This window comes from Phalangium opilio, unplaced genomic scaffold (genome assembly GCF_054372755.1).
Source record: "Phalangium opilio isolate 3A_F unplaced genomic scaffold, DU_Popi_V2 ptg000055l_1, whole genome shotgun sequence".
Lineage (NCBI taxonomy): Eukaryota > Metazoa > Arthropoda > Arachnida > Opiliones > Phalangiidae > Phalangium > Phalangium opilio.
The window spans coordinates 3,157,642-3,184,311 of NW_028324174.1; the positions used below are offsets into that span (position 1 = coordinate 3,157,642).

The window sequence follows — 26,670 nt, forward strand, 5'->3', positions numbered from 1 at the left end:
GAAATTTCCCATTTCGTCAACAAACAATTCCTTTGTCGAACTGGTAGCACAATCTCTCAAAACGTTTTTTACACGACCATCACAATCCAATTGAAAAATTTTGCCGTAATGTGACTCATCGTCATTTTTCAATATTTTACCATTATTTCCAATCAAATAATAGGAATTTTCATGGAAATAGGCCTCTTTCATGCTACTGTGAAGCCTTTTCCCACCCACAACTTCCGTGAAATTATCGTGAGTGACGCACCCAATTTCTTTTCCTTTCTTGGCAATATCTTTAAATTCACTAACCACCCCTGATTGTTGGGTATGGTATGCCGAATACATTTGCCTTTTCAAATGCAATATTTTACCAGCTAACAATTGGCATTTTAGCTTGCGAGAGACAAATTTGGTGCATCTTTCACTAGTCTCGCCGTCAAAAGACTTTGATAGTGCCAGTTTTTCAGTTAAACGTGTGACCAGAAACCGTTTGTAACTTTCAGCAATGAATCTCTTGTTTTTGGTTTTAAAAATACCAGCATTAAGGAGTTTCTCCGCAAAGACAAATTTGTCCCTTTTACTTGGTTTTCTATTTTTTGAGCGCACATTAGCATCTCCACTTGACCGTTTTTTCCCTCTCTCAAGTACAGATTTACGCGCCAACAGGGGTAAATGACGAAAGGAGTTAGAGACGCTAGCTTCCGTAGTGTAGAATACAGTGGGACTTTCAAACGTAGACACAGAAAAGAGAAAACGCTTCGGTCGCGCCGCCTATAATTCAAAATAAGTATGATATTTTCCAACCAATAGCGTGGCAGCAAAGATTCGAAAGGCATGCTGGGATATCGATTTTCTCCTGTCTGCTAGTATTCGTCTGCTAGTGTTCGTCTGCTTACGACTGAGTGACAATTAGGGTTAGAGTAAAGAGTATTCATTAAGGTGCACTTGAATTAGAAACATGCAACTTTAAAGTTGGTAAATTCCTTATTCGATAATGAAATGGAATTAAATGTCATTTTTGCATCCTTCAATACAGTTTTAGTTGTTTTAATTTCTTTAGTCACAGATACAGTCGATGATCCTGATCCCACAGTTCCCACTAAGCCTTGGCTCACTGGGCCGACTCTGTAACCGCGCACTTACGGCAAAACAAGTTTGAACACATTTTGAGGATTTCCCCGGCTTCAAATTGCAAATTGTTGACTTATCTTTCTTCTTTAAATCGCTGTTTACTCGCGATTGAATATAATAATTATATTGGGTTGATTTATGAGACGACTTCACAACATCGACACCCGCCATTTTACTTTACCCAGAATACCTTGCGGCGCGAGATTTTAAGGCAAAACTTTTAAGGTTCTGCTCTTATTTACAATACAGTTCCAAAGATGGCACTACGTTAGTTACAAATTCTATGACGTTTCAAGGTCCCACTGTATTCTACACTACGGAAGCTAGCGTTTCTAACTCCTTTCGTTATTTACCCCTGGCGCCAAATAGTTTTTAGAATTTTTTTTCTGAACTTTTATCTGTTCCTTTAAATAGTATTTCTTATTGTTGTTTTGTTTAGTTTGCTTTTTATGCAAAGCTTTACTTTTAACTTGCAATTTTAACTTAAATTGTGCTCTTTTTTCTTGCATTGCTACACGCTTATTTTTCCTCTTTAATTTTTCTTTAGAAACCATTTCAAATATTCAAAGTAACAAAAACACAGTACTGTTTTTGATATATATTGCAATAGATCACGTAGGAATGATCTTTTCTACAGAACCCTTTGGATATGGAAAGGTACACACAGATCCTTTTTAGTTTGCAAAAGAACACACTGAATCTTATGTTTTGGTAAAGGTACACACAAATCCTTTTGATTTACAAAGGTACACACAGATCCCTTTCGATTTACAAAAATGCACACAGAACCCTTTTGTATTTGTAAAACTCACAGATTTTGATAATGTAGGGGAAAAAAACCAAAAAAATAAAAATAATGTAAACATACACTAAACTGAAATGAGGTAAAGTAGGCTTAACGTGGTTTTAAAAATGTAAGAATACCTAAATGTGAAACAAAACTGAAATAAGGTAAAGTAGGCTTAACGTGGTTTTGAAAATGTAAGAATACCTAAATGTGAAACAAAACTGAAATAAGGTAAAGTAGGCTTAACGTGGTTTTAAAAACGTAAGAATACTAAATGTGAAAGAAAAAAAGAAGAATTTAGAAATAAATGTGTTAAAAAGTTTTTTTAAAGTATAGGCCTAGTTTTTTAATAATAATAAATCTTTATATGCGTATACGAACCTAAACTTCCTAAAGGCACCCGTAAAGTTCCGCCAAGAGAAGTGGAATTCGAAAGCTATGCGGCTGGGGTACAGGAAATTATACAATAGCTGCACCACTGCATTTCCAAAAAAAAAAATAAAAAATTCATTAGGTTTTGTCACAGCCCACTTGGTCACGCAAGTAGCACGCAACTTGTGTGATCGAGTGGGCCAACTTGTAATAGGTTCATTGTTGGTAAAAATCCACCCAAGTTGACCATTGTTAAATAACTGACAAATTCAAACTTTGATACTTTCTTGGTGGAACAACGCAAGTAAGTCTTATGCTAAAATTTGTTTTAAGTTTAGAATTAAACATTTCTTTATATAGGCATATATTTAACAACTTAATATTTAAACATAAAGCTAAGTTTAAAAATTGAGTGTAACAAAGTAAACGAAGTTAATTTATAAAGTTATTGAAACTTGTTCTTTTCTGGCCTAGGCTTAAGATAATGGAAGCCCTATCTGGAGCTAGTTTTAGCGGTAATTGTGTTGTTCACGTGAATCAATATTATGGCCGCGGTGGTCGTCGCGGTCGAGGAAGACGCGGTGGAAGCGGAGGGCGCGTAAAACCCTACGAAAGAAAGTGCTATCAATGCCGTAAGCCGGGTCATATAGCTCGGGATTGCCCTAACCTTAAAGGTACAAAAAGATACAATTTATAGCTTTACAGGTTTATATATATATTATTTTTCCCCGTTTGTGACTTGAATATCTTGTACAATATTGAGTCGTCGTACAAAAATAAGAACTAATAGCTGTAGTATGGACCATAAAGTAGGTAAAATGAGCTAAGGATAAGGACTGCACTACTGGGATAGATTATAAATTAATTGTAGAGAAATTAAAAAAAAATGCTATTTATTTTAGGTATGATGGTACTTTTAATTCTAGTTTCTATTTTGATCTCCTCTCCAAAATTAGAAAATGATAAATTTCACTTTCGTAAAAATTAATACCTGAATAATGTTGAATTACATATTAGATGAACTTTGGTGGCTGCAACCAACTAATAGGCAGACATATCAGCTCAATTCATAAGAGACTATAAATAATGTTGATATTTCATATATTTGTGAAAAAAGGGGGTGAGGTAGAGAAGAAAACGCCTGAAGGCGAAGATAAAATACAGGAGGGGGAGAAAGCCCCAGAAGGGGATAATCCTATGGAAGTTGTTGTCCACAAAACGTCAAGCATTCCAATTTAACTTTTATTGTAAGTATTATTAATTATTAGTTGGGCCACCAGAAAAATAAAATAAAATTGTTAGACATAAATAATTCTAAACTTTAGTAAATTTTCAAAATTTCAAGTTAATTTGGCAAATATTTCAATTTAGCCATGATAAGCCTTCTATTGGTATTATATAGTTCAACAGCTTTCTTGTGTTCCAATAACATTTTTTAGTATTAATAAATATAATATAATGCCATGCTTTTAATATATCATCATCATTAACAATTCAACATTAAAGTTCCTTAAAATGTTTAACAAATACTCCATATCATTAAAAGTGTTTTAAAACTTATTAAAAAATTGTAAAAATTATTCAAAAATTGTATAAATTGTTCAAAAATTTAAAAAATTAGTCAAAAATTGTAAAAAATTATTCGAAAATTGTAAAAAATTATTCAAAAATTGTAAAAATTATTCGAAAATTGTAAAAAATTCTTCAAAAATTGTAAAAATTATTCGAAAATTGTAGAAAATTATTCAAATATTGTAAAAAATTATTCAAAAATTTCAAAAACTATTCATAACTTTTAAAAATTCAACAGTATTATAAATTAACAAATATTCAATGTTTTTAAAATCTAAATTTTTACTTCTATTAATGTTTAATCCAGGGATGCCCAACCTTTTGGGCTTGAGGGCCAAATTTCAAAATTGGAACTATGTCTCGGGCCGCAAACTATAATAATATTGAAAATTGATATCACAAGGAGTAAAAAAATAATGACACAGAAATACCAATAGATTTTTATCTTATCAGAAATATCACATAAATAGGAAAAACAAAGCAGAAAATAGGAATCATTGAATAATGCGAGATCTGGCACTGCATTGAACTAATAAGTTCGTCGATATTTGGATCAATTTGGGAAGTTGAGATTCGAAGGCAGTTTTCCAGATGATTGTCTGTTAAGCGATTTCGTTCTTTACTCTTGGTATGCTTCATTCTGGAAAATACTTGTTCGCATATGTAAGTGCTACCAAAGAGCGAGCACATGAAAAGAGCATTTCGTCGGATATCTGGATATTTTTCCTTGGGAAGAAAATTTTTGTAAAAATCCACCAACTCTACCTGTTGAAATCTTTCTTTTAAGTTGGAATCACATTGATTGTCAATGACCTCCATTTGCATGTGATCAGGTACTTTATCAATAGGGTTAGTCCCCCTATTATCGGACACATTTTAAAAAATTATGGTTAAATGTAAGGAAATCACAGAAAACCTTTGAAAAGTTTATGAAATATATATTTTGAACGTTTCTGCACCTAATGGTATAGAAATAATTCCAAAAGAACGATGTAATGTTGTCCCAATCATGGATTTTATTCGGCAAGTATCGTACCCTATTATCGGCTATTTGGATGTTGATTCGGACACCCATGTTCCATTTATCGGACGCCTATACATCCAACTCGGACACTGGGATCTCAGAATCGGACAGTGGGTCTTTGTAGCCCGGACACTGGGATCTCAGTATCGGACAGTGGGTCTTTGTAGCCCGGACACTGGGATCTCAGTATCGGACAGTGGGTCTTTGTAGCCCGGACACTGGGATCTCAGAATCGGACAGTGGGTCTTCGCTATCGGACACTGGGATCTCAGAATCGGACAGTGGGTCTTCGTTATCGGACATTTGGATCTCTGTATCGGACAATGGTTCCTCAATTGGAATACCAATTTTGTTTAACAATAAAAGACCCGTGAAAATTGTTACTTCTCTGACACTTCTGGATCCATTCTGAACATCACTAACCGCTTTAAGCATTAAATATTTACAATCCCTCTCTTATTTGTCTTTAAAACGTGTTTGAAAGCTGTCCGATAATAGGTTTTCTACATTAGATACGATTCGCGTTTTATTTTCATGTAAAGAAACCTAGAACTAACTGTTAAAGTAGCAATTTATAGAAAAAGATTCGGGCTTTACAGCCATACACATAACTTATAGTTGGCTTCTATTTATATACCTCAAAACACGATTTAAAAATGGGGGAAGAATTTTTCCGGCCCCTCAATTAGTTTTAATTAATCAAAAAAATTGGATATCTGGTTCGTTCGCGCTTTCCTCCTCTGACATCGCGCCCCTTCTCTGTTTTTACATGCAACATACAGATTTCGACACCCTCTTTAAAACTAGGTAACTTACAGTGTTCCTTTTTTCCCCGGCAGTTTTATAAACAATTTTTTAAAAATGTGTCCGATAATAGGGGGACTAACCCTATCCACAGAAAACGGAGATGAAAAGATTTCCATAAGATTCTTACTTTGCTTGAAATCTTGGAATCTAGCATCGAATTCCGTTCTCAAGGTTGAAATTAGCTTGGAATATTTCAGTGGGCTTGAAACTTTGCATTTTGATAAAGATGGAAAATGAGCAAGATTTTTGGATTTAATCTGCGCCTCCCACAATCTGAGCTTTACTTCAAACGCTGTGATATGATCGAACAAGTGATTTATTAACTGATTGTTTTCTTGCAATCGCCTATTAAGCTCGTTTAAATGAGCAGTGATATCAACTAAAAACCCAAAGTCGCACATCCAATTTTCATTTTGAAATTCAACTACTGGCTTTCCTTTCTCATTCATAAAAGCTTCAATTTCGTTTTTAAGTTCGAAAGCGCGTTTCAACATTTTCCCTCTGCTAAGCCACCTTACCTCTGAGTAATAAATAACATCTTCATTATCACATTCATTTTCTTGAAGAAATTCGCGGAATTGGCGATGATTTTTAGCATGAGATCTAATATAGTTAACAGTTTTGACTAGAACTTTCATAACGTTGTCCAGTTCCAGTTTTTTTGCACAAAGATTTTCCTGGTGAATTATGCAGTGGTACTTTAAAATATTTAGGTTTCCCAACTCAATTGCCTTGTTGGTTATAAGTTTGACGAGGCCTTCTTTCTTTCCTACCATAGCTGTTGCGCCATCTGTGGTAACTCCTGACATATTATTCAAGTTTAATGATAGTCGATCCAATGTGCTTTCAACAGCATTCAAGAGATCCACGGCTTTCGTGGTTCCTTTGAGTGGAAATAGTGACGCGAGTTCTTCGGTTCTATCGAAATTGTCATCTATACCTCGTACAAAAATTGCTACTTGTGCTGTGTCCGTCATATCGGTGCATTCGTTCAACGCAATACAATAAAAAAGGAACTTCTTAGCTTTCGATTTTAGTTTCTCTTCAATTGACAAGGACAAATCCTCAACACGCCTGGTAATGGTCGGTCGAGAAAGACTTATTTTACTAAAGATGTTTTTCTTCTCTGGGCACATTATATCAGCTGCAGTAACAAGACACTCTTTAACAATATCACCATCTTGAAAGGCTTTTGACCTCTTGACTAGTATTTCAGCTATTTTGAAGCTCGCTTTCACAGCCGCGTGAGACTGATTTGGATCGATTGAAGAAGTTTTGCTCATTTTTAAGTTTGGCTTTTAAATCCGTTATGTTATCAGTACGAGATGCTCCCTTAATATTTCTATATTTCTCTGCATGCTTTGATTCGTAATGTCGCTTAAGATTGTACTCCTTCAGTGCTGAAACTCCTTCTTTGCAAATTAAGCAAACTGGCTTGTCTTTTACCAAAACAAAATAAAACTGTTCAGTCCATTTCTCTTGAAAAGTACAATTTTCATCTCCTATCTTTCTTTTCTGGGATGACGAAGCCATTTTCAATATCCGCGATTTCCTTCGAGCAACGACTATTATTTCGCGTACGGCAACGGTACTGTATACCAAATTACGAAAGGAGAAAATTAGCATACAGAAAAGCAGACGACGCAAGGCGAATGAGGAATGAAAAGAGCCAGAAATAAGCTTGGAAAATAATTATTCAGGGCTATAGGTCTTTTGTAAAAGCAAGAACTTAACAAAATGTGCCATTCATTTGAAAATCATAATAAAAATTTTAAAAAGGGGAGCGCATTTTACAGTTTTTTCAATAAATATCATTTATTCAAGGCTAATTATAGGATAAATTCTTAAATTAAGTTGCGAGGAAATTAATTATAATATATTTTCGTCCATGTTTTTCCATATTTTACCCTTCATATTATAGGTTACGTTTGGTTAGGTTATATTTTTCGATATTCTATGGTATTTGGTGGCTAGGTAGCAGGAACTGGTGCCCGGGTTTTTATGCTCATGAAAATATTGATTGAAGTTAGTTTCCGCCGCGACTTAAATGTAATCAATTATGGACATATAATTAACCTCCAAGAAATGATATAATTTATCGGAAAAACTATATTTTGAATGTGCCAAGGGCTAAACCGTAGTTTTTCCATTCTGAGCAGGAATTTTTAGAAATTCCGCGAATTTATACCCGTTTTTGTTGTAAAATGTCTAATCATAACAATCGTTTGGACAACGCTATTAAAAGCAAATTTCCCATATCGATTAAACTTAATTTGAAACTGCGATACAAATAATAATTTCTATAATTTCCGGGCCTTTGTGGGTTTGAAAAAGTGTCGCCAAGGATTGTGTTTCTTAAAGGGTATGCGAAGCAAAACTAGTGTTTTTTCTAATTTATGATTTACTTAGAGTTAAATTTAAACGAAATAGTTGACTAATTTTTATAACAGTAACAAAACACGTACAAAAGTGATTCGAGTGAATTTAGATTGGTTTTTCATATATTTGCGACAGACAATTTATTGCTGCAAATGGTCAGGGAATTAATTTGTGGAATTTAGTCAGGGAAAACCTGGGAAAACCTGGAAAAGTCAGGGAGATTAATTTCAAAAATTTTCTACGAACCCTGAATGCCAAGGACTAGTCTAGTCGATAATTTGAAATTAGTTTTAATAATATATCAATTAAGACGCCCTTGTCGAATGGAAGCCGAGACCGTATAATAAAGTGCCAGTAAAGCATTATCTTCCAAATTGTGTTCATTCTTCGGTCGAACGTCTACCATAAGTAACGTATCAATAAAAAGAGGTGAATTATTTCTACGGAGGAATTTCATCTTTCCGAGGAAAATTTGAATTCCCACAAATATTGTTAAAAAATCAACATAATATTACACTGATAAAACTTCTTAACACATTTTCCGTTAGTTTTATACAGAGCTGTGCTAATTAGCTGGCAATTAATTAATTATAATTAGCAATTAGATATAGAAACTAATTAAATTCAATTAGAAATTAAGTCATTTTTTTAAAACTATTTAATTAAATTTTTTTATATCAGTTTTCAAAGTTTCAAAAGTTGACGTGCTAATTAAGCCTAACTGTCTTTTTTCGGAAAAAAAACCATATTATACTTATTAAATGAGAAAAAACGGTAAAGCTAGGTTTTCACCGACCAAATAAAAATGAACCTTGGCGAAACTCTGATGAAACATTTCTCAAAAAAGGTTTTCATTGAAACTTCTGATTTGAGAAAAGAGCGGGAGCTCCATTGTGATCAAGACCGAGGCTTAGCCTTTATGATGAAAATGCCCTAATAGTAACTCATCGATTGTGCTTAACTTTATTTGCTTTTTAAACAAAGTTCAGTTTTACCATATATATAACGACTAATCCAAACTAATTCAACAATTTCTTCGGAACTATATTTCTTTTAGAAAAATAACTCGACAACGCAAACACCAGGGCCCCCAGAGGTCCTATAATTCCTATAAAATCCTATATTTTTGAAATTGTCCTATAAAATCCTATAATTTTGGCTAAAATAGCCAAACATCCTATTAAATCCCAAAATTTTGAAATTTGCGCCAATTTTATGCAACCTATCGGTTAATCCAGGACTTGGGTCTAAAAAATATCATCAAATGACGATGGTACCCCAATATTGCAGCTAACTAGTTAAAAATAGCTCATTATATGGAGGGTAAATATGACTATAACATAATCAAAGACAAATCCCCTTATCTCTAGTAGAACCAAAGTTATGAGCCTCCAAAGTTGGGTGTAATGCTATTCCAATGGAAGGGGTTGTTTGTTTACTTTTGCATAATTACTCGGCCCCGGTTTGTCGTAGCCCTAAGTTTTTAGTATGGTTGGATGCGGGGCAAATTGAACATACTCAAAGGACATCCCCGTATCACTAATATAGCCAGAGTTATGAGCCTCCAAAGTTGGGTTTAATGCTATTGCTATGAATGGTATGTTTTTGAACATTTTGCTTAATTACTCGGCCCATGTTTGCAGTACTGGTACTTTAAAAAAATAAAAATTAATATTTCCTATTGTAACCTTCAGTAGTAGTTTAGGGACCCCCCTCCCCCGAGTTTCTACTCCAGGGGTGTAAGGTTTATATAGAGGATTAACACCAAGTGTTACCTTTGACCTTTTCCGAACTATATAAGGGTCGAGTGTTACTAGGGCTTTGAACTTGGTATTGGACTTCATCTTCGTTATTAGCAATTATGCTTGAACTCTTATGTTCTTTAAACTGTCCTAAATACAAGTTGGTATTTAGTTTATTACTTGATTTAATTATTATTTAAGAAGTTAAATAAAAGTTTGAATGAAAGTAAGGAAAAGGAGTAGTTTATTGTTAGTATTAGCTAAGGGTTTTATGGCCACGTGGGGCAAGTTTAGAAATCTCGCAAGCGTGGTTACACTATATTATACTATAATTCTGGAATGCCGTCCTATAAATTCCTATAATTCCTATAAAATATAGCTTCGAAATTCGGCTGGGGGGCCTGCAAACACTTTCAATTAAAATTTAATAGCGTCAGAAAAAGCATTCGCGAGCTAACTAAAAGCACGCCTATGACGTCAAGCATTCCTCGCTCCCTATTGGCCACCGTCATAATTTGGGGGAAAAAATAGAAAAGCAATTGCGTGCCTGCCGTCTAGAAAAAAAGGCACACATTTAGCGGCAATTTACCCCTTTTAAAAACGGGATTTTCTCTAGTTTTGGACTAGTGAAAACCAACTTAACAGCCAGTTAGCAGCGTGCTTGCCAAAGCAGGGGTAAGACACATTACCTAGAAAAAAATTACACTTCTCGAGCCTTTGGGATTATGGTTTTAATAAATTTCTAATTGCTACTGACATATTTTAGCAGTTTTTGATGCAGGTTTCAAAAAACGATAGTCTCTATACAATTTAGATCCTGAGTTCTTTGTTTCTTTTACAATAAATTTATATAAAACTGCCGGGGAAGAAAACGTAACCGACCACATACGAGTATTATCCCCCAGCACCGGCTGAGAGTCAGTTATCGCCGAAGGGGCCGTCGCTCCTTTAAATCTCATACACCTAGGTTTCCAAACCATGCAAGTCAAATAAAGCACTTCCCAAATCAAGGAAATCACTAAATTCGCTTTGACATTAATCAAATCGTTCAAATCGCTGCACAAATTTGTGAAATCGCTAGTAAATCATTCAAATCACTAAAAATCAGTGAAATCAATCGTAAATCGTATGCAAGGCAGTCAAATCAAAATCTCATCAAATTAATCAAATCGTTAAAATCACTATCAAATCAATGCCAAATCATTTAAATCACTGGCAAGTCATTCAAATCACTGGCAAGTCATTCAAATCACTGGCAAGTCATTCAAATCACTGGCAAATCATTCAAATCACTGACAAATCATTCAAATCACTAGCAAATCATTCAAATCACTGACAAATCATTCAAATCACTAGCAAATCATTCAAATCGCTAGCAAATGTTTCAAATCACTAGCAAATCGTTCAAATCACGCCAAAACGTTCAAATCCCCGACAAATCATTCAAATCACTACCAAATCGTTCAAATCGGCTCCCAATCAGCAAATCATTCAAATCGTCAAAATCGACGAGGCATTTCAGCTTCTACCTAATTTTGTGAGACCCTATGCTGCCAATGAATTAGATTCTGCTAAACGAAAATTTAACGATCGTTTAATTCCTGCCAGGTAACTAAATATATGAAACCACGAATGTCTACAATAAAAGAAAAAATATAATATATCCTTTTCAGGAGGTGCAGTGAGAATGCATTTGGAATTTTAGCGGCTAGATGGAGAATTTTTCGAAAGCCAATTTTGTTGAAACCATCAAATATAGACGCAGTTGTGAAAGCATCTGTTATATTGCACAATTATTTACTAATTGAGGAAGATAAAGAAAATACTAAATTGTATTGCCCTGCCGGGTTCAGCGACCGTAAAGATGTTTTGAAAAACATACAAGACGGAAAATGGCGAAAGATCCTAGAGTACCTCTCAACAAATGGACTAAACAATTTGGATGCCACAGCCGCGAGAAATTTCAGTTCAGATGGCAGTGATATCCGAAAAGCCTTCACTCGCTACTTTTCTAGGGAATGCGTAGAAGTGCCATGGCGCTGAGGCTTACCGGGAATTCGGCGATAAATAAGCCAAGGAAATGTTTTAGAAAAATATGTATTTAATTATTAAAATAAAATGTCTAGGTAGAATCAGATGTATATTTCTACATAAATTGGATAACTTCCATTTGACATTTTAATTTCAAATTATCTGGAATTGCTTGGTGTATTCTCATCAGGTATTCCCCAAACCTCTCGGACGAGGTTTCTGGTTTGGCTATTTCCCTTTAAAAATATGATAAAATAATTAATTTTAAATATCTACCTACACCTAAGCGCTAGAAAACACACTTGTTTGTAGAATCTATTGCTTCTAGTATTGAGGATGTTGGATCATTTTTCATCTTTTTATTTCTTGACGTGATATTTTTTGAAGTTTCTTTTCGTTTGAACGTGGTTTTGGCCAAGGTTTCTGGTTCTTTTTGTTTATTTTTTAATTGGTTTTTCTACATCACTGTCAACCTATTCCATAATTTCGTCCGTAAACGTAAATGGCTGTCCAGTGAATAAGTATTCTTTGTCTTTTGAATTTGATGCATCACTAGCACCAGTGGCAGATTGTCCAGTGAATGAGCATTCGTTTTCTTTTGAAGTTGACGCATCACTCGCACCAATGGCATCGTCTTTTTCATTCGAAACTATAATTTCAACACTTGACGTGGATGAAAGTGCACTGCTATCTTTAATAAGTGCCGAAGGAAAATTTTAACTAGTTCTGAAATATACATATCTTGTAATTATCTTTTTATACGTAAACAAAGTCGCTTTGAACATACTCTCGCCTCGTGAACATATCTTTCAAAAAAAAGTAATTGCTTCAAAAATGTCCATTGTATAGAATCAAATACAGTCTCATCAACTTCTTGCCCACTTTTGGAAGATGTAACTGCCTTGTAATTTGTTCGAAAAGAGTCCACTAGACTTTTCCATAAAGATTTACACTTGTCCTCTATGTTAAAATTGGTATAATTGCAAAATACATAAAATAGAATTGAAATTCCAATTACTTGATAAACCCATTTCATAGCATTCCACAATATCTTTTTTCCCGTGTTCTTCAATTCTTCTATCCCAAATTGCTGGCTTTTCATGCGCTAAATTAATTAGTGTTTCTTTCATCACAATTGTTTCTCTTCTTTTCTCGCCGGCTTGCTTTTTAATCAATTCTTTAACTCGCGTTAAGTCGGCATCTTTGTTTTCTAAATTTTTCTCTATTTGAACTTTAGATGTAGACTTGTAGACTGACGGAGACTCAATAAAAGAGCCTTTGCGAACTTGACGATATATTAGGAATTCCTCAACCCTCATTGGCCAATACGTCTATGACGTCAAGCTTGAATTATCAGGCTCGCGCAAATGTCTAAATTCCGTTAATATGAGCTTAGCGCGCTTTTCAAGCGCAAGCGGACTACTTTTCAATCGCAAGCTACCTATAAAGCGAGTTTGGAAATGGGAACGACCTGCAGCTTGAGCGAAAACTAGAAAATTTCAAGCTTGCGCTCAATCTTTTCGCCTTTCAACCTTTAAATGGTGTAAATGTTATCAAAATTAATACTTAAACTTAATTATTGTCCATGAAAATCGCTTACCGGAATGAGAAATGTTGTACCTTTCATTTAAGACTGTTCTCAAAACTAATAAACTTATAGTTTTTCTAACATCCCAATAACCGGATGGTTCTTTTCAAAACATTTCTGATGTTATTTCTATAAGAAAAATTCCTGTTTTTCATAAAAATTTGGGGTGGCGTAGCGGTTAGCGCTTTCGCCTCGCAGCAAGAGCATCCCGGGTTCGATCCCGGACTGTGGCACCGGGTGAGAATCTCGGAACAAATCCTGCGTAGAGTTTGCAAGTTCTCTCCCCGCTTGTTAAAAGAAATTTTCCTCCGCGGTCTAACCCAGTTTCTCCTTTCCATCAAAACTTGCTGAGGTTAACGGTAATAGTTAGTATAGGGCGCTGTAGGTTAGTTGTGTTATAGGGGCTAGCCACCACCACTCTATGCATTTTCAAGGGAGCCACCTGTAAATAAGCCACAGGCTTAGTGTGGAAATCCCTTCGTAGACAAAGCTTAGATTATTATTATTATTAATAATTTTATGGAAATGAAAACCACCCTTAGCAACTTTATTTTTCATAAGAAAAACTAATGAATGGATCTTTTTGAAATTTTAACCACACATTAAGGGCCCAAATTGTTGTTCTGCGGAATATTTTCAATACAGTAAACGTTATACAAAAAAAGTTACATCCAATCAAAAAACCACCCTTATACATAATGGGCAGTATGAAGTCTTATCTAAGAGAGCTACCGCTCTCTCAGATTAAATGCGGCATACCCAACCGGGTGGCGGGAATGCTCGGTCCGTGACATTTAGACGCCGTGACATGCAGGCGCCAAGACAATTGGGCTCCTTGAAAATTAGGCACCGCGACATTTAGGCGCCGTGACATTTAGGCTCCACGACATTTAGGCGTGGCCACATTTACGTGCCGATAATTTTTCCACTATTTCATCTAAAAATCCGTATCAACCTCTCAATTTGGCAACCCGTGTATTATCCCTGTGCGTCATTGCATGACTATGTTCGCAATCTCCATTAAAGGAGATGAAACCTTACCTGTTTTTACAAAACTTATCCTAGAATAATAAAAAAACCTAACCTAACCTAAGTTGGGAAGTCAGTGAAGATAAACAACAATATTATGGAAAAGGTATATTATTTTGCGATGTCAATGAAGATAAACAACAATATTTTGGAAAAGACATATTATTTTGGGAAGTCAATGAAGATAAAAAACAATATTTTGGAAAAGTCATAGTATTTTGGGAAGTCAATGAAGATAAACAACAATATTTTGGGAAGTCAATGAAGATAAACAACAATATTTTGGGAAGTTAATGAAGATAAAAAACCATATTTTGGAAAAGGCATACTATTTTGGGAAGTAAAAGAAGATAAACAACAATATGGTTGAATTCTGATGTAAGTTGAATAAAAAGAATATAAGCATAAAAGTACTTGCCTTGTTCCTTTATTAAATATCTCAAATATTTCACGAAAATTATTCTAAATATCTCGGTGCCAAATTGTCGCGGATCCTAAATGTCGCGGCGCCTAAGTGTCGGCGCCCAAATGTCCTGTTCCGGGAATTCTTGTGTACACCCAACCCGCGTACCGTGTCGCAAGTAAAGTTACACCAGTTGCAAGCATACGATGGACGTGACGGACTTACAGTGATTGATGTCGATGGTAGAGAGTTCGTGTTACACGTAGTAGCGTGACTCGAAACGCCGAAGATACTGGCAAACGATTTGGAACACTTGCGGCAAATATAAATTATGTCCGATGGTAGGACACCGTGGGACTCCAGATGATTTTTCCACGCTGTATGGGAGACAAAGTTTTTCGAGCAACGTGGACAAGTCGCAAATCCCTCAAGGGGATACAGAAAGTGTGACATTTTTAAGTTATTTAACACCGGAGTGCGCGATTAAATAAGCAAGTCGGTAAAAGTTAAAAACAGTTAAGACCGTTAAAAGGTAAAAGCCGATAAAAATAAAAACTGATAAAAGGTTTAAAGCCGATAAAAGCTTAAAACCCTGTAAAAGTTAAAGCCGCATTTTCATAGAAGCTAGAAATTGCGTTCTCGCTTCCCGCTTGGCGAGTAGCGTGTTGCTGTAGCGGTTTCAAACTCTTGCGCTAGAAAACACAGCACGTTCTCGCAATTTATTTCTCGCTGACGCATTTTCATTGAAGACGGTAAACTTGATGTTTTTAACCTTTGCGCCCTCTACCGTCAAAAACTAAAAGTAGTTAATACTACAATTGATCTTAACACTCTCCTCGGAAGTAACAACGTTTCAAGGCAAAAACAACAACAACAGTAGGCCAACACGAAATTTTTATTTTAGTAAGCAACTTCCTCCCACGTTTCGTTGATCTCCCTATTTCTATAATCTTTCGACTTTCTGTCCATAAACCTTCTCTAATTATTATGCAACTAATAATTGTCTCCTTCTCAAATATTTTTATTTATTTCTCTTTCGTGTTAAATCTTTTCTTTTAAAGGGATGATGAAGTGGAAAATCATGTGATTTTTTATCTATTCCTCTCCTAATTATAAGACCAATCTGCATAGAGAAACATCCAAGAAATGACACTGAATGATTTTAAAATTACAATTAGGCCTCGATTGAAATTTAATTTCAAATCGTAGCACGCTCCACATCTCGCGCCACGATGTTTACACGGCGCGCAAATTTTATCAAATGTCGCGAGAAATATAAAAATGAGAGATCACAATAACGGGGTGCACAGCACCCCGTAGGAATAACATGGGGTTATCACCCCTACGGCTTTTTCAGGAGCATTTTATGCCGCGAGTTGGAGGTCTAAGCACGGGTAGGGATATATCGCCTCCCGTCGAATTTCGGTAGATGGGGTGAACGGGGTGTAGAAATCCCCTAGAAATAATGGACTTTTTACGGCAATACCCCCGAAACCCCAAACCGTGCTTTTATGTATGGAAAATCAAAAATTTCAACGCCGTGATAATTCTTCGCAAATACCGATAGCATTTTATCAGTCAACAACATAAAATCACCCCAAATTCGAACTAAGAACCTAAGAGAGCGAAAATTTCCCCGGGAATTTGGTGTATCCATAAGCGGTAGCGTGAAAAGTTTATTTCTCGAGTTTATAAATCGATTGTTTATCTATTGAAATGGAACTAATACAGTAAAGGCTGGAAGAATGGTTTTCAGATATTGCGATGGGGTTCTGTAAAATTGCAGACTTATACGAAAAATCTTATCGACCCCTTTGAGTGTAAAGTAAGTTAACATGGGGGTCAATGGGAGACCCTCGAAATTTTATATTAATTCTTAGCAACAAGGGGTATAAAAGGAGCGTAAAGTTTCGGGTTATATTCATTCTCTCGTGGTCTTTAAACGGATTCGAAATATATGTAAGTATAGGAGAATTTCTTTGTAAGGCTGAAACTTGCCCTAATTTTTTTTTTCTTAAAAAGTGGTGGTATACTGATCAATAAACTGTCCGATATTCGATCGCTCCCCTGAAGTAACATGGATATCCCTATTCTAAGGAAATGTGTTTTAGAAGTGAATTTTCTACGGGCTAATAACGAATACGTAATAAAAGAATTAGCGTATTATATAGTTGAAACAGGCGAAAACGTCACGTTTGTTTTTAAGCCGCCATTCCCATATGGTGAACTCAGCTTGAAGGACCGCCGATTAAATGGTTGGGTTTCGCGGAATATTTGCGCTCTCAGTTGGAACGACGGGGAATACGAATTCAAGGACTTTATCAGTATTACAAGAGGGTTATCGGGGAAAGCTGATATCTTTTGGACGAAAGGCTTAGAGAAGTCGATCTCTCTTTCGAAATCTATCGATGACACCGTGGGAAATGCCGAGACTCTCGGCTGCCCCAAATTAAGTGGTTCTTCAAAAGAGCCCCCACCGTCGAACTGTATTTACCATAGAAATACACCCTATTGCTGCCTTTCAAAAGCTTTCAGATTAAATTTATGGTTGAAAAAATTTGATTGTTTGCATTTAACTTCAAAATAAAAAATTTTATTCGAACTTGTGTGTTTTATTAAGCGGATAGAAATAGTATAAATAGCGTTTTGGATTTATGGGAAGTATCATTCTAACTTGACCCACCGAAAAGTATCATCATTATAAAAGTGAATTCGGAAATAACTATGGAATCAGGAAAGCCTACCTTCTGTAGAATCGTTTATACAGTGACGTTAGGGTTAATAGCCCCTAATTTCCTTTTAACATTTAAAATATTTGAAACCATAATTCGGAAATACCATCAAACATGGCACAACGGAATTTTTCTCGATGAACCAGCCGGACAGATAAGGGTTGATCTTCCTTACCTCGCGAATTTAGAAAACATCAAGAAAAATGGACTGAAAAAGAGTCAGAATTACATTACAGTAAATTTCCCAAACTACTATATGTTATTGCTGCCTCTATTTTGTATTTATTTATTTTTTCTTTCTAAAGGTGCAGAAAATTCCCTTGCCGGTGGAAGGGGAGGTGGAAATGGCCCAAATCCTCAACTTCTTAGGGTTTGAAGTTGCCCTTCCATTACCAGTGGTCTCCCCGCCAATATTGGAGAGTTCTCTTCAACCTGATATTTCAACATCTGATCTACCATTCTCCCAACCCATTCCATACACCCCGACTATCGCAACCGTACCGTCTCTACCATCCCCCTCAACTCATGAAATCCAGGGTGTGGAGACTTTAAACGAGCCGTCGTTTGTACCCGAATTAAGTTCCGTCAGCCAGAGGAAAAGACCTCAGTCTGCAGGGTTGGATGGACCTAAAAAGAAAAGGAGGACGAAGCCCATCATCGAGACGGACTTATTACAAAGACAAATCAACCTCGATGAGATTATGGCTCAGATATTGGCTGATCCTGACGAGGATTAAATGTTTTTATAATAATAATAATAAATGAAATAAAAAGATAAGAAAATATATTCACCCTCCCTTTTTCATTTCTCAACTAAGCATACATTTTAACTTCAGAGATAAGATGGAACAAAATCTCGAGAGTTCCAAGTGGTTCGGGGAATATACCCCCCCTGGCCCTTCCATTTGTTAATCAAGCATACATTTTAACTCCGAAGATATACGTGACGAGATCTCAATAGTCTCAAAGTGGTTCGAGGAGAAGTCGGTATATAAACCCCGAAATATTCTTAAATATATTACTCCGAGTTGCACCCTCCTTAAACGTAGTACTATTTCTTTAAATTAGAATGTTTCTGTGTAACACTTGTGATAAGCGGCATAAGAGTAAAAACGCGTTGTTAAAACACGTGTGCAAGCAGCATGACGATGTTAAATGCCATATTTGTGATAAAAAATTTAAGAGAAAAAATACGCTGGACAGACACGTCCGCGAACAGCATGGCAATATTAAATATTCTTGTGTAACGTGTGGGAGAAGTTTCGCACGTAAAGCTCGTCTTAACCGTCACTCCCAGATACACAGTCGGAATCCGCTACCATCACATCGAAGGTCTAACGTCTCTACCCAACCTAATGATTCGTCGTCAGAGGATTATCCTATGGTGGTATCTCCGGAAGAACCCACCGATGATACTTTATTCTCTAACAATGCCGAGGAGATGTTAGCTCTGGGCGATGCCGTTCTTAGCGCTAGATACACCCCGCCGGATGTTCAAACCGACTTCGAACTCTTTATTACCCCTCTAATCCTCAGTTTAATTAAGTATCTGAGCGATCAATTGTTTAAAAGAAAGGGGATAAAGTGGAATCTATTGATTCGAGTGCGTTATACTAAAGTATTAGACGACGGTACAGAAGTTGAACACATCCCGTTCATCCGAAGCACAACGCGGACGACTCTATTAGAGGATCGGTTTCGAGATCAGATAAGCGAATGTATTCAACAAATTACAACTCTGATGGAGGAGTTTCAGGAGTTGGGGAGTAATTGGGTGATATATAGGATTTTATATCTCCAAGTAGACGTAATCAAGTATTTACCCCTAGTCGCGGGTTCCTTTATAAACACCCCGAAAGTAATAACTGCCACGCGTAGTGTGCTCAACATCAAATCTAACGACGCGATGTGTTTTAAATGGGCATGTTTGGCTCACTTACACCCCGCTGTTCAAAACCCCAATCAAGTATCCAAATATGAGCCATATGAAAATGAACTAAATTGCTCGGACATAAGTTTCTCCTATACCCTCGACTCCATTACAATGAAGAAATTTGAAGTGAAAAATAATCTCTCGATTAACATATTCGCGTGGGAGGACGGTGTGTTTCCGCGCTACGTGAGTGAAGAGGTGGTGAGTGAGGAGAGGGAAATTGACCTTCTACTTTTAACCGATGGTGAGAAGAAACATTATTGTCTCATTCGAAGTCTCAGTCGACTTTTATCACATTACACAAAACACAACGGTAAAATCTATATCTGTCGACGATGTCTCCATAGATTCTCGGGACTATTCGCGAAAACCGCTCACCTCGAGCATGTTAAACATTGCTCGATTCATAAACCTCAGCGAATTAAAATGCCACATAAAAAACCAATTCTATCCTTTGATAAGTTTGAATGGATGCAAAAGGTAAATTACTATATTTTATGATTTTAAATTCTTTCGGTATATCTTACCCATTATCATCAAATATATAGTGTCCATTTATAATATACGCTGATTTCGAGAGTATATTAAATCGTTATCAGAATTGTGCAAATAACGAGACTCTTTCCTCAACCACCAAACTCTCGGAACACATCCCCTGTGGATTCAGCTACGTCGTGATTGGAATGAATGGTACATCACCAAATTCTTATCTTTAATCAAATAATTTCTAACGATAATCTCTAGGAGAGCCCAGGGCACCCGTAACGTATAGGGGTACTGACGCCGTCGAAATTTTCCTTGAAAGTTTGCTGATGGAGGCTGAAACTATCGGTGAAGCTCTAGAAGAAAACATCCCTATGGATCTAACACCCGCTGAATTGGCGGCTAGTAAGAGCGCGACTCATTGCTACCTCTGCTCTCAAATTCTGACTATCAAAGACTATGGCGTGAATGATCATTGTCATCTAACAGATGAGTTTTAAAATATTATCAAGACTTCTCTTATTCAGTATTTAATTTCCATTTATTTTAAGCCGTTATCGCGGTCGTCCGCATAACTCCTGTAATCTAAAAATGCGGTTAGGGAAACACATTCCCGTGGTTCTACACAATTTATCAAAGTAAGTAATCATCCCACCTGGACGAGGGGTACTTAAACAATTATTACCCTTTCTATTTGTAGGTACGATTCTCATATGATCCTCCAAAAAATCGGTCTGTTCAAGGGGGATAATATATCGGTCATCCCGAATAATACCGAAACTTACATCAGTATAGGGCTAGGGAAATTACAGTTTATTGATTCAATGAGGTTTATGAGTGCGTCCCTAGACACCCTAGTTCAAAATTTAGCCACATGCGGAATCGACAAATTTAAAATCCTGAGTGCGTCGTATAACCCCCAACAAGTAGGGTTAGCCCTCAAGAAGTTGTCCTTTCCTTACGATTATATGGATTCGATGGACCGTTTCGAGGAGACCGAACTCCCGCCAAAGGAGGCATTTTACGATGCCCTAACCGACGAGCATATCACCGATGAAAACTATCAGCATGCTCGCGATGTCTGGGAAAAATTTGGAATTAAAAATCTAGATACTTTTAACTTTGTAAGAGAGGGTTCCACTTCCTATATTATAAGTTAATGGAAATTTACAGGCGATCTACACGATACGTACGTGCAAATTGACACACTACAATTGGCGTGTGTGTTTGAGGAATTCAGGGCTATGTGCCTGGATGTCTACCGATTAGACCCCGCCCATTCCTATACCGGACCTGGCTTGGCTTGGCAGGCAGCTCTCTTGATGACAAATGTAAAAATGGATTTACTTTTAGACCCTGATATGCATCTGTTCTTCGGTAATCAAATAAACATAAACAATATTTTTACGATATTTACCGATTTCAATATTAAGAAAGGGGAATACGTGGCGATGTAAGTCTGATTTCCAATCGTTTCGCCGAGGCTAATAACAAGTATTTAGCCGACTATGATCCAAACAAGTCCAGTAATTACATCATCTATCTAGACCTGAATAATTTATATGGTATTTTCTAACTCATATAAAACCCTGCAAATTCTTAATAAGCTAGCAATATATTGTTTTCGTACCCTTAAAACTAGGTACCGTTATGAAGGACTATCTGCCTATGAATAACTTTCAATGGATTGACGATAATGATCTTCTGACTTACACCGAAAATACTATTCTAAACATGCCAGACGATTCTCCGAACGGGTATATTCTCGAGGTTGATTTAGAGTACCCGTGGGAATTACACCGTTCCCATAATTGCCTCCCACTCGGGCCGGAGACGAGGAGAATAACCACCGATATGTTTTCCCCGTACTACAAAAACCTTATGGAGAAGAATGGACTTCCTATAAAAGATACTCTGCCTAAACTAGTTCCGAGTCTAGAAACCAAACTCAAGTACGTCATCCATTATAGAAACCTGAAATATTACATTTCCAAGGGGTTGAAATTAGTCACAGTACATAAGGTTTTACGCTTTGGGCAAGGTCCTTGGCTTAGTCCGTATATAGACCTAAATACAGAGAAGAGAAAGTTGGCTACCAATACATTTCAGAAAGATTTTTTCAAACTCATGAATAATAGGTAACCTATCTACTAATCATGTATTTACTTATCTTCGACTTATTTAAAATCTCTCCAGCGTATTCGTGAAAACAATGGAAAACCTTCGAAATCGGATAGATTTCCACCTCGTGCAAACCGAGGATATGGCGGTTAAGAAAGCTTCCTCCCCAGCGTTCGAAAAATTCATAATGTATCATAATGACTTGGTTGGAATCCAGATGATGAAGAAAACTTTGACGTTAAATCGACCTATATACACCGGCTTCTCTATATTGGATCTCTCTAAGCTATTTCTCTATAGATTTCACTATGATTTTATCAAAGTGAAATACGGAGATAAGGCCATACTACAATTCACTGATACCGGTTTGTTTATCTATCACCCTATCCTGTTTTTATTTCCCCATACGTTAACTTAGACATTCATTCACAGATAGTCTCATGTACAATATCAAAACCGAGGATCTGTACGCTGACTTTAAGGAGCACGGGGATCAGTTTGATTTCTCTGGATACCCTAAATCACACCCCCTTTTCAGTGATGCTAATAAAAAAGTGTTGGGCAAGATGAAAGACGAAATGGACGGAGTTCCAATAAAGGGTACTATTAGGTTCATTGCTGATGTTAATTGAAATTAACCTTTACACTATAGAGTTTGTAGGGCTCAGACCGAAGCTCTATTCCATTCTTTCTGGATCTGGAGAGAAGAAGACGGCGAAGGGGGTCTGTCGTCGCGTTGTGAAGCGGGACATCCATCATTCAGATTATCGCGAATGTTTATTCGGTGCGAAGGAGACAACATGCGTCATGAAAAGGATTGTTAGCGTTCATCATGATCTGTACACCGTCAGACAAACCAAGAAGGCCTTATCGGCTTGTGACAACAAGAGATACATCCTTCCAGACGGAATTAAAACACTCGCTTACGGACCCCATTTCATCGACACATTTAATAGAAAATGTAGAGCTCTAGAGTCGGAAAATGAAAACGAAATTTGAAAAATAAACTTTATTTTGAAAAACATGGTATAAAATATGGCGACAAGCCAAAGCTATGGAAAAACATACGCAATTTAAATTGAAAATAAAATGTTTTAAGATAGATTTATTGAGTAATTCTTGTACATATATTCGGCAATCATACGATCATTAACATTTTATTTTTAGAAAATCGTTTTATTATATCAAACATTTTAACTCCCCTACACCGATACAATGAAAAGTAAATGCAATATCCGCCACAAGTTTGACTTAATTCCCCCTGTAGTTGGCGTGAATTAAAAGTAACAGTTAGGCTGTTTCGCTCCACAAAATCGTTAAATTTAAATAAATCCGGAGGATTTCCATACCTTTCAAAGAATTCAGTGTTTTTTCTTCTTGAAATATATATGGTCGTCCAATGTTTTCCTTTCCCTTTTGAGGTGTCAGTATTCACAATGTACAGAGAGGGGAACGTTTTAACAGTCTTTGGTAGTTTATCCGCCGGAAATACACCTCTGAACAAATTCTTAGTGTATGGGTCACGTCTTAATATTTTTTCAAGTTGTTGAGAGTCCATTATACGCTTTGATCAAATAAAACAGCGCGGTTTTTGTCAATTTCTATCAGCGATTGAAACTCCGAATAGTAAATCACGCTAATTGTTGACGGCAGCGCTTCGGCAAATATTAACTCCAATCGGACACTACCGTTCTTTATAAAGTTGAAACTTTCAGTAGAACTACCGTTTAGGTCAGGTGTTAAGTCGAATACGAAAAGAGCATTACCATTGGCGAACTCGTCACGGTCAATGAAATTACCCTCGTCGATATTCCATTGTCCGGTTTGAAGAAAGAGATTGGCGTACGATCTCATACATAGGTTATCCTTAAAGTTGGGGTTTAAGGGTTTATGAGGTACGCTAACTCCATCAACGGATAAGGTGATTTGAGTCAGCGCTTCATTTTTAAAATTAAAAGGCGACATTTTATAATCACCCAAAAACGCGTTCTGGTCTACAAATCCAATTACAACTTTATTCGGTTGTTGGCCGCTAAATAAATTGTCTTTGACTGCTATCTTACTTCCCTGAGATATGGAAAACGTATTACATTCCGTACGTGTTATGGGGTATTTTATCGTGGCCAATTCCAGGGTTTTGGCGTGTGATATCATAATCTCAGGGGTTAGTTTAACTCTTCTTATGAATAACGAAGCATGGGTAAATATAACTTTCGCTTTAATTCCATCCGCATGTAAGCAGAATTCGTTGGGACTTTTCATAAATTTAAAATTCACATCAACCAGATTGGGGTTGAACCGATTTTGCTGGCATATATCAGCGTGTACGACACCAATCAAGTCTATAACCCCATTTTGGGCGAATTTACTCCGTTTCAAAAACCCTTCATTTTCGAAAAAGTCGTCGAAATGTCCCGCCGTATCTTTGTAGAATAGTGCCCCGGTCAAAAAACTCTTTTTCGCTGGACCACCAAATGTCAATAGCGTTTGAATCATGCTCTTGTATGCGTATTGTTGAGGACTGATCTATTCAATGATACGTGTAGTTCACTGAAAACACTGGAGAGTAATAGGTTTTCGGGTCCAACTTTATCCGCCTGAGTTGTCAAATTACCATCGTTGTCATACACAGCGGCTTTATATAGAGACCCATCCTCTTTAACCACTTTTACTTGTACTTGCAGGAGCGTGTTTTTCAAGTCCATGTATGACTCGGAGTTCCCGGTGACGGGAAATATAATAGCCAGATTTTCATCTACATTGGAGGTAGAGTTATACTCCACCCATTGACTTCCTATTATCCCAGTTTGGGTATAGGGTACGTGAAAAACATTTAGTTCCGAGCTGACGCTGTTCATAGAGTTTGGGTGTGCGAGCGACATTATGAAAATATATCCGGGTGTAAAGATAACGACCTTCTCTTCCTCTTAGTTCGAACAGAAATGATGATGGGTGACACTTTGCGTTTCCTTTTACGACCGTTTCCAGTTAGCTTGGTCACTTCTTCGGCCGCCCTTCTCAATGTTTCTTTACCCGCTTCTTTACCCCTAGTTCTCAATGATTGTTTAATGGGTACACCGCTTGTATAATCCGTCGCAATTTTCGCGCCAGTGTTTAAAAACTTTCGACCTAGGAACGTGGCACCCCTTTTAAGTAATGGCATGGCTGATCTGAACGCTGACGAGATAATTGACCCCAGACCATAACCACGTTGCACGGCCAAACCTCTATATACTGGGATGGATCCATGTCCAATTTGATTTAGATAATAATCCTCATAATCCTTAACAGAAACGTGACTCGTATTATATGGAGACATCCTTTCACTCTAACAATCACGTCATAAATGGGGCGAAGGTTGAATTCAACGTAGTCCTTATAACAAGTGCCAAGTTCTTCTGGGCCTGAAATGTAGGGTGACGTGAACTTTCCCACGTTCGAACTTAACCGGTTTACCCATTTCACTCATAATGTTTATTTCAATTGTTTGGAAGTTGTTTTTCGCTATTGGCATATAATGTGGTTTAGCAAACTCCTTCTCTACCGTGTCTCCATCCTTTCCATTTATACTTATAATTCTCAAGAGAGGGACGTCGGAGTCTCCTACCGATCGATAGTGAATTATATCAGAATACACGAATAAGGAGTGCATTCCAGCATCCATATCACAACTGAATGGGGCGGTCATGGAAGTGAACACAGTGAAGTCTTTTTTGGAATTCCTCGTGAACCCTAATATAACGGCAATTTCGCTTGGGATATAAAGTTGGTTCGTCCCTTTTAACTCGACCATCACCCGTCGATTTGGTTTGTTGTATGAAAACTCGACCATAGATTTTATTTTTTCAGTAGCACCAGCATCGTCGTCGGCTGACAATATTTCGAGTAGTTCCTCTACGGAACCATAATATCCGGGGGGTATAATTATCGATATACCCAGGTTTTCATTCACTCCGTTAATTGTCTGTCCACTTTCACCGAAACCAGATCCCTCTTCTGGGAATTCATCCATTGCATCCGAAGCAACACCTACGAACGAATTATCCCAAATGCGAACTGCACATACCCTTTTTACATTATTCCAAGTTCTAGGATAGCTTATTTCAGCCAGAGCAACCTCTTGAGATCCCTCTAGTATTATAGGTTCTGGTAGATACGTTCTGAACTTGCTTATAGTGTTTCCTTTGAAATATTGCGCAGAGGAATCGGAAGGTAATGTAATATAGAAACTCATTTTACGTCGACTTCTTGCACCCAGGAATCAAATTCGGAACTATATTCTCGCCACCGTACGAGTAGTTCTTTAGAACCGTCTGGTTTTTTCCGTTTTCGTATTACTCTTTCAATTTTAAATGTACAGTTTTCCAAGTCTTTACCTACTTTCTGTATTTCCTCTTTGTAGAACGTACCTGAAATGAGCTCGGAGTTCAAATCTTTCAGTTTATATACAGGTGGGTCTCTCGGGATCCGTTCTGTTACTTTGAATAATTCTCCGGTATAATTGGGTAAATACCCCTTTTCAAACGTTCTTTTATTTTTGCTTATTCTAAC

General features: G+C 36.8%; 5 protein-coding genes across 9 annotated transcripts; 3 read left to right on the top strand and 2 right to left on the bottom strand.

Annotated features, from left to right (window-relative positions):
• Positions 1 to 4,341: 4,341 nt before the first annotated feature.
• Positions 4,342 to 6,961, bottom strand: LOC149668637 (general transcription factor II-I repeat domain-containing protein 2-like). Its single transcript, XM_089840860.1, has 4 exons — positions 5,963 to 6,961; positions 5,152 to 5,279; positions 4,499 to 4,706; positions 4,342 to 4,446 (listed from the first exon to the last, which is right to left on the bottom strand). The coding sequence occupies exons 1-4, from the start codon at positions 6,959 to 6,961 to the stop codon at positions 4,342 to 4,344; spliced, it is 1,440 nt and encodes a 479-aa protein (XP_089696986.1).
• Positions 6,962 to 17,511: 10,550 nt separating this feature from the next.
• Positions 17,512 to 18,365, top strand: LOC149668638 (uncharacterized). Its single transcript, XM_089840836.1, has 2 exons — positions 17,512 to 17,817; positions 17,888 to 18,365. The coding sequence occupies exons 1-2, from the start codon at positions 17,575 to 17,577 to the stop codon at positions 18,317 to 18,319; spliced, it is 675 nt and encodes a 224-aa protein (XP_089696962.1). The 5' UTR covers positions 17,512 to 17,574; the 3' UTR covers positions 18,320 to 18,365.
• Positions 18,366 to 18,539: 174 nt separating this feature from the next.
• Positions 18,540 to 21,158, top strand: LOC149668639 (uncharacterized). Its single transcript, XM_089840777.1, has 5 exons — positions 18,540 to 19,995; positions 20,064 to 20,205; positions 20,260 to 20,487; positions 20,549 to 20,636; positions 20,699 to 21,158. Exons 1-5 carry the CDS (start codon positions 18,652 to 18,654, stop codon positions 21,156 to 21,158), a joined length of 2,262 nt encoding a protein of 753 aa, XP_089696903.1. The 5' UTR covers positions 18,540 to 18,651.
• Positions 21,159 to 21,241: 83 nt separating this feature from the next.
• Positions 21,242 to 23,223, top strand: LOC149668640 (uncharacterized). Of its 5 annotated transcripts, none has more exons than XM_089840778.1 (6): positions 21,242 to 21,375; positions 21,432 to 21,563; positions 21,641 to 22,136; positions 22,195 to 22,484; positions 22,552 to 22,719; positions 22,772 to 23,223. In XM_089840778.1, the coding sequence occupies exons 1-6, from the start codon at positions 21,243 to 21,245 to the stop codon at positions 23,116 to 23,118; spliced, it is 1,566 nt and encodes a 521-aa protein (XP_089696904.1). In that variant the 5' UTR covers position 21,242; the 3' UTR covers positions 23,119 to 23,223. The 5 variants fall into 5 exon arrangements, with proteins under 5 accessions (XP_089696904.1, XP_089696905.1, XP_089696906.1 ...); XM_089840779.1 differs by having other exon boundaries at positions 22,781 to 23,223; XM_089840780.1 differs by having other exon boundaries at positions 21,641 to 21,950.
• A 453-nt stretch (positions 23,224 to 23,676) lies between these two features.
• Positions 23,677 to 25,001, bottom strand: LOC149668641 (uncharacterized protein F54H12.2-like). Its single transcript, XM_089840861.1, has 2 exons — positions 24,708 to 25,001; positions 23,677 to 24,645 (listed from the first exon to the last, which is right to left on the bottom strand). The coding sequence occupies exons 1-2, from the start codon at positions 24,999 to 25,001 to the stop codon at positions 23,677 to 23,679; spliced, it is 1,263 nt and encodes a 420-aa protein (XP_089696987.1).
• Positions 25,002 to 26,670: the final 1,669 nt, after the last annotated feature.

Bases quoted from the DNA above. Each gene is read 5' to 3' on its own strand.
- LOC149668637 (XM_089840860.1), bottom strand. From the start codon at position 6,961: ATGAGCAAAACTTCTTCAATCGATCCAAATCAGTCTCACGCGGCTGTG. The intron at 4,707-5,151 runs GTCCGATTCTGA...GTCCGATAATAG, and splicing joins TCCGATAACGAAGACCCACT to GGGGACTAACCCTATTGATA. The intron at 4,447-4,498 runs GTATTTTCCAGA...ATCGCTTAACAG, and splicing joins GCACTTACATATGCGAACAA to ACAATCATCTGGAAAACTGC.
- LOC149668641 (XM_089840861.1), bottom strand. From the start codon at position 25,001: ATGTCGCTCGCACACCCAAACTCTATGAACAGCGTCAGCTCGGAACTA. The intron at 24,646-24,707 runs GTTGGACCCGAA...ATCATTGAATAG, and splicing joins TGACAACTCAGGCGGATAAA to ATCAGTCCTCAACAATACGC.
- LOC149668638 (XM_089840836.1), top strand. From the start codon at position 17,575: ATGGAATCAGGAAAGCCTACCTTCTGTAGAATCGTTTATACAGTGACG. The intron at 17,818-17,887 runs GTAAATTTCCCA...TTCTTTCTAAAG, and splicing joins AGAGTCAGAATTACATTACA to GTGCAGAAAATTCCCTTGCC.
- LOC149668640 (XM_089840778.1), top strand. From the start codon at position 21,243: ATGTGCCTGGATGTCTACCGATTAGACCCCGCCCATTCCTATACCGGA. The intron at 21,376-21,431 runs GTAATCAAATAA...TTCAATATTAAG, and splicing joins TGATATGCATCTGTTCTTCG to AAAGGGGAATACGTGGCGAT. The intron at 22,720-22,771 runs GTACTATTAGGT...TTTACACTATAG, and splicing joins GGACGGAGTTCCAATAAAGG to AGTTTGTAGGGCTCAGACCG.
- LOC149668639 (XM_089840777.1), top strand. From the start codon at position 18,652: ATGTTTCTGTGTAACACTTGTGATAAGCGGCATAAGAGTAAAAACGCG. The intron at 20,206-20,259 runs GTACATCACCAA...GATAATCTCTAG, and splicing joins CGTCGTGATTGGAATGAATG to GAGAGCCCAGGGCACCCGTA. The intron at 20,637-20,698 runs GTAAGTAATCAT...TTCTATTTGTAG, and splicing joins GTTCTACACAATTTATCAAA to GTACGATTCTCATATGATCC.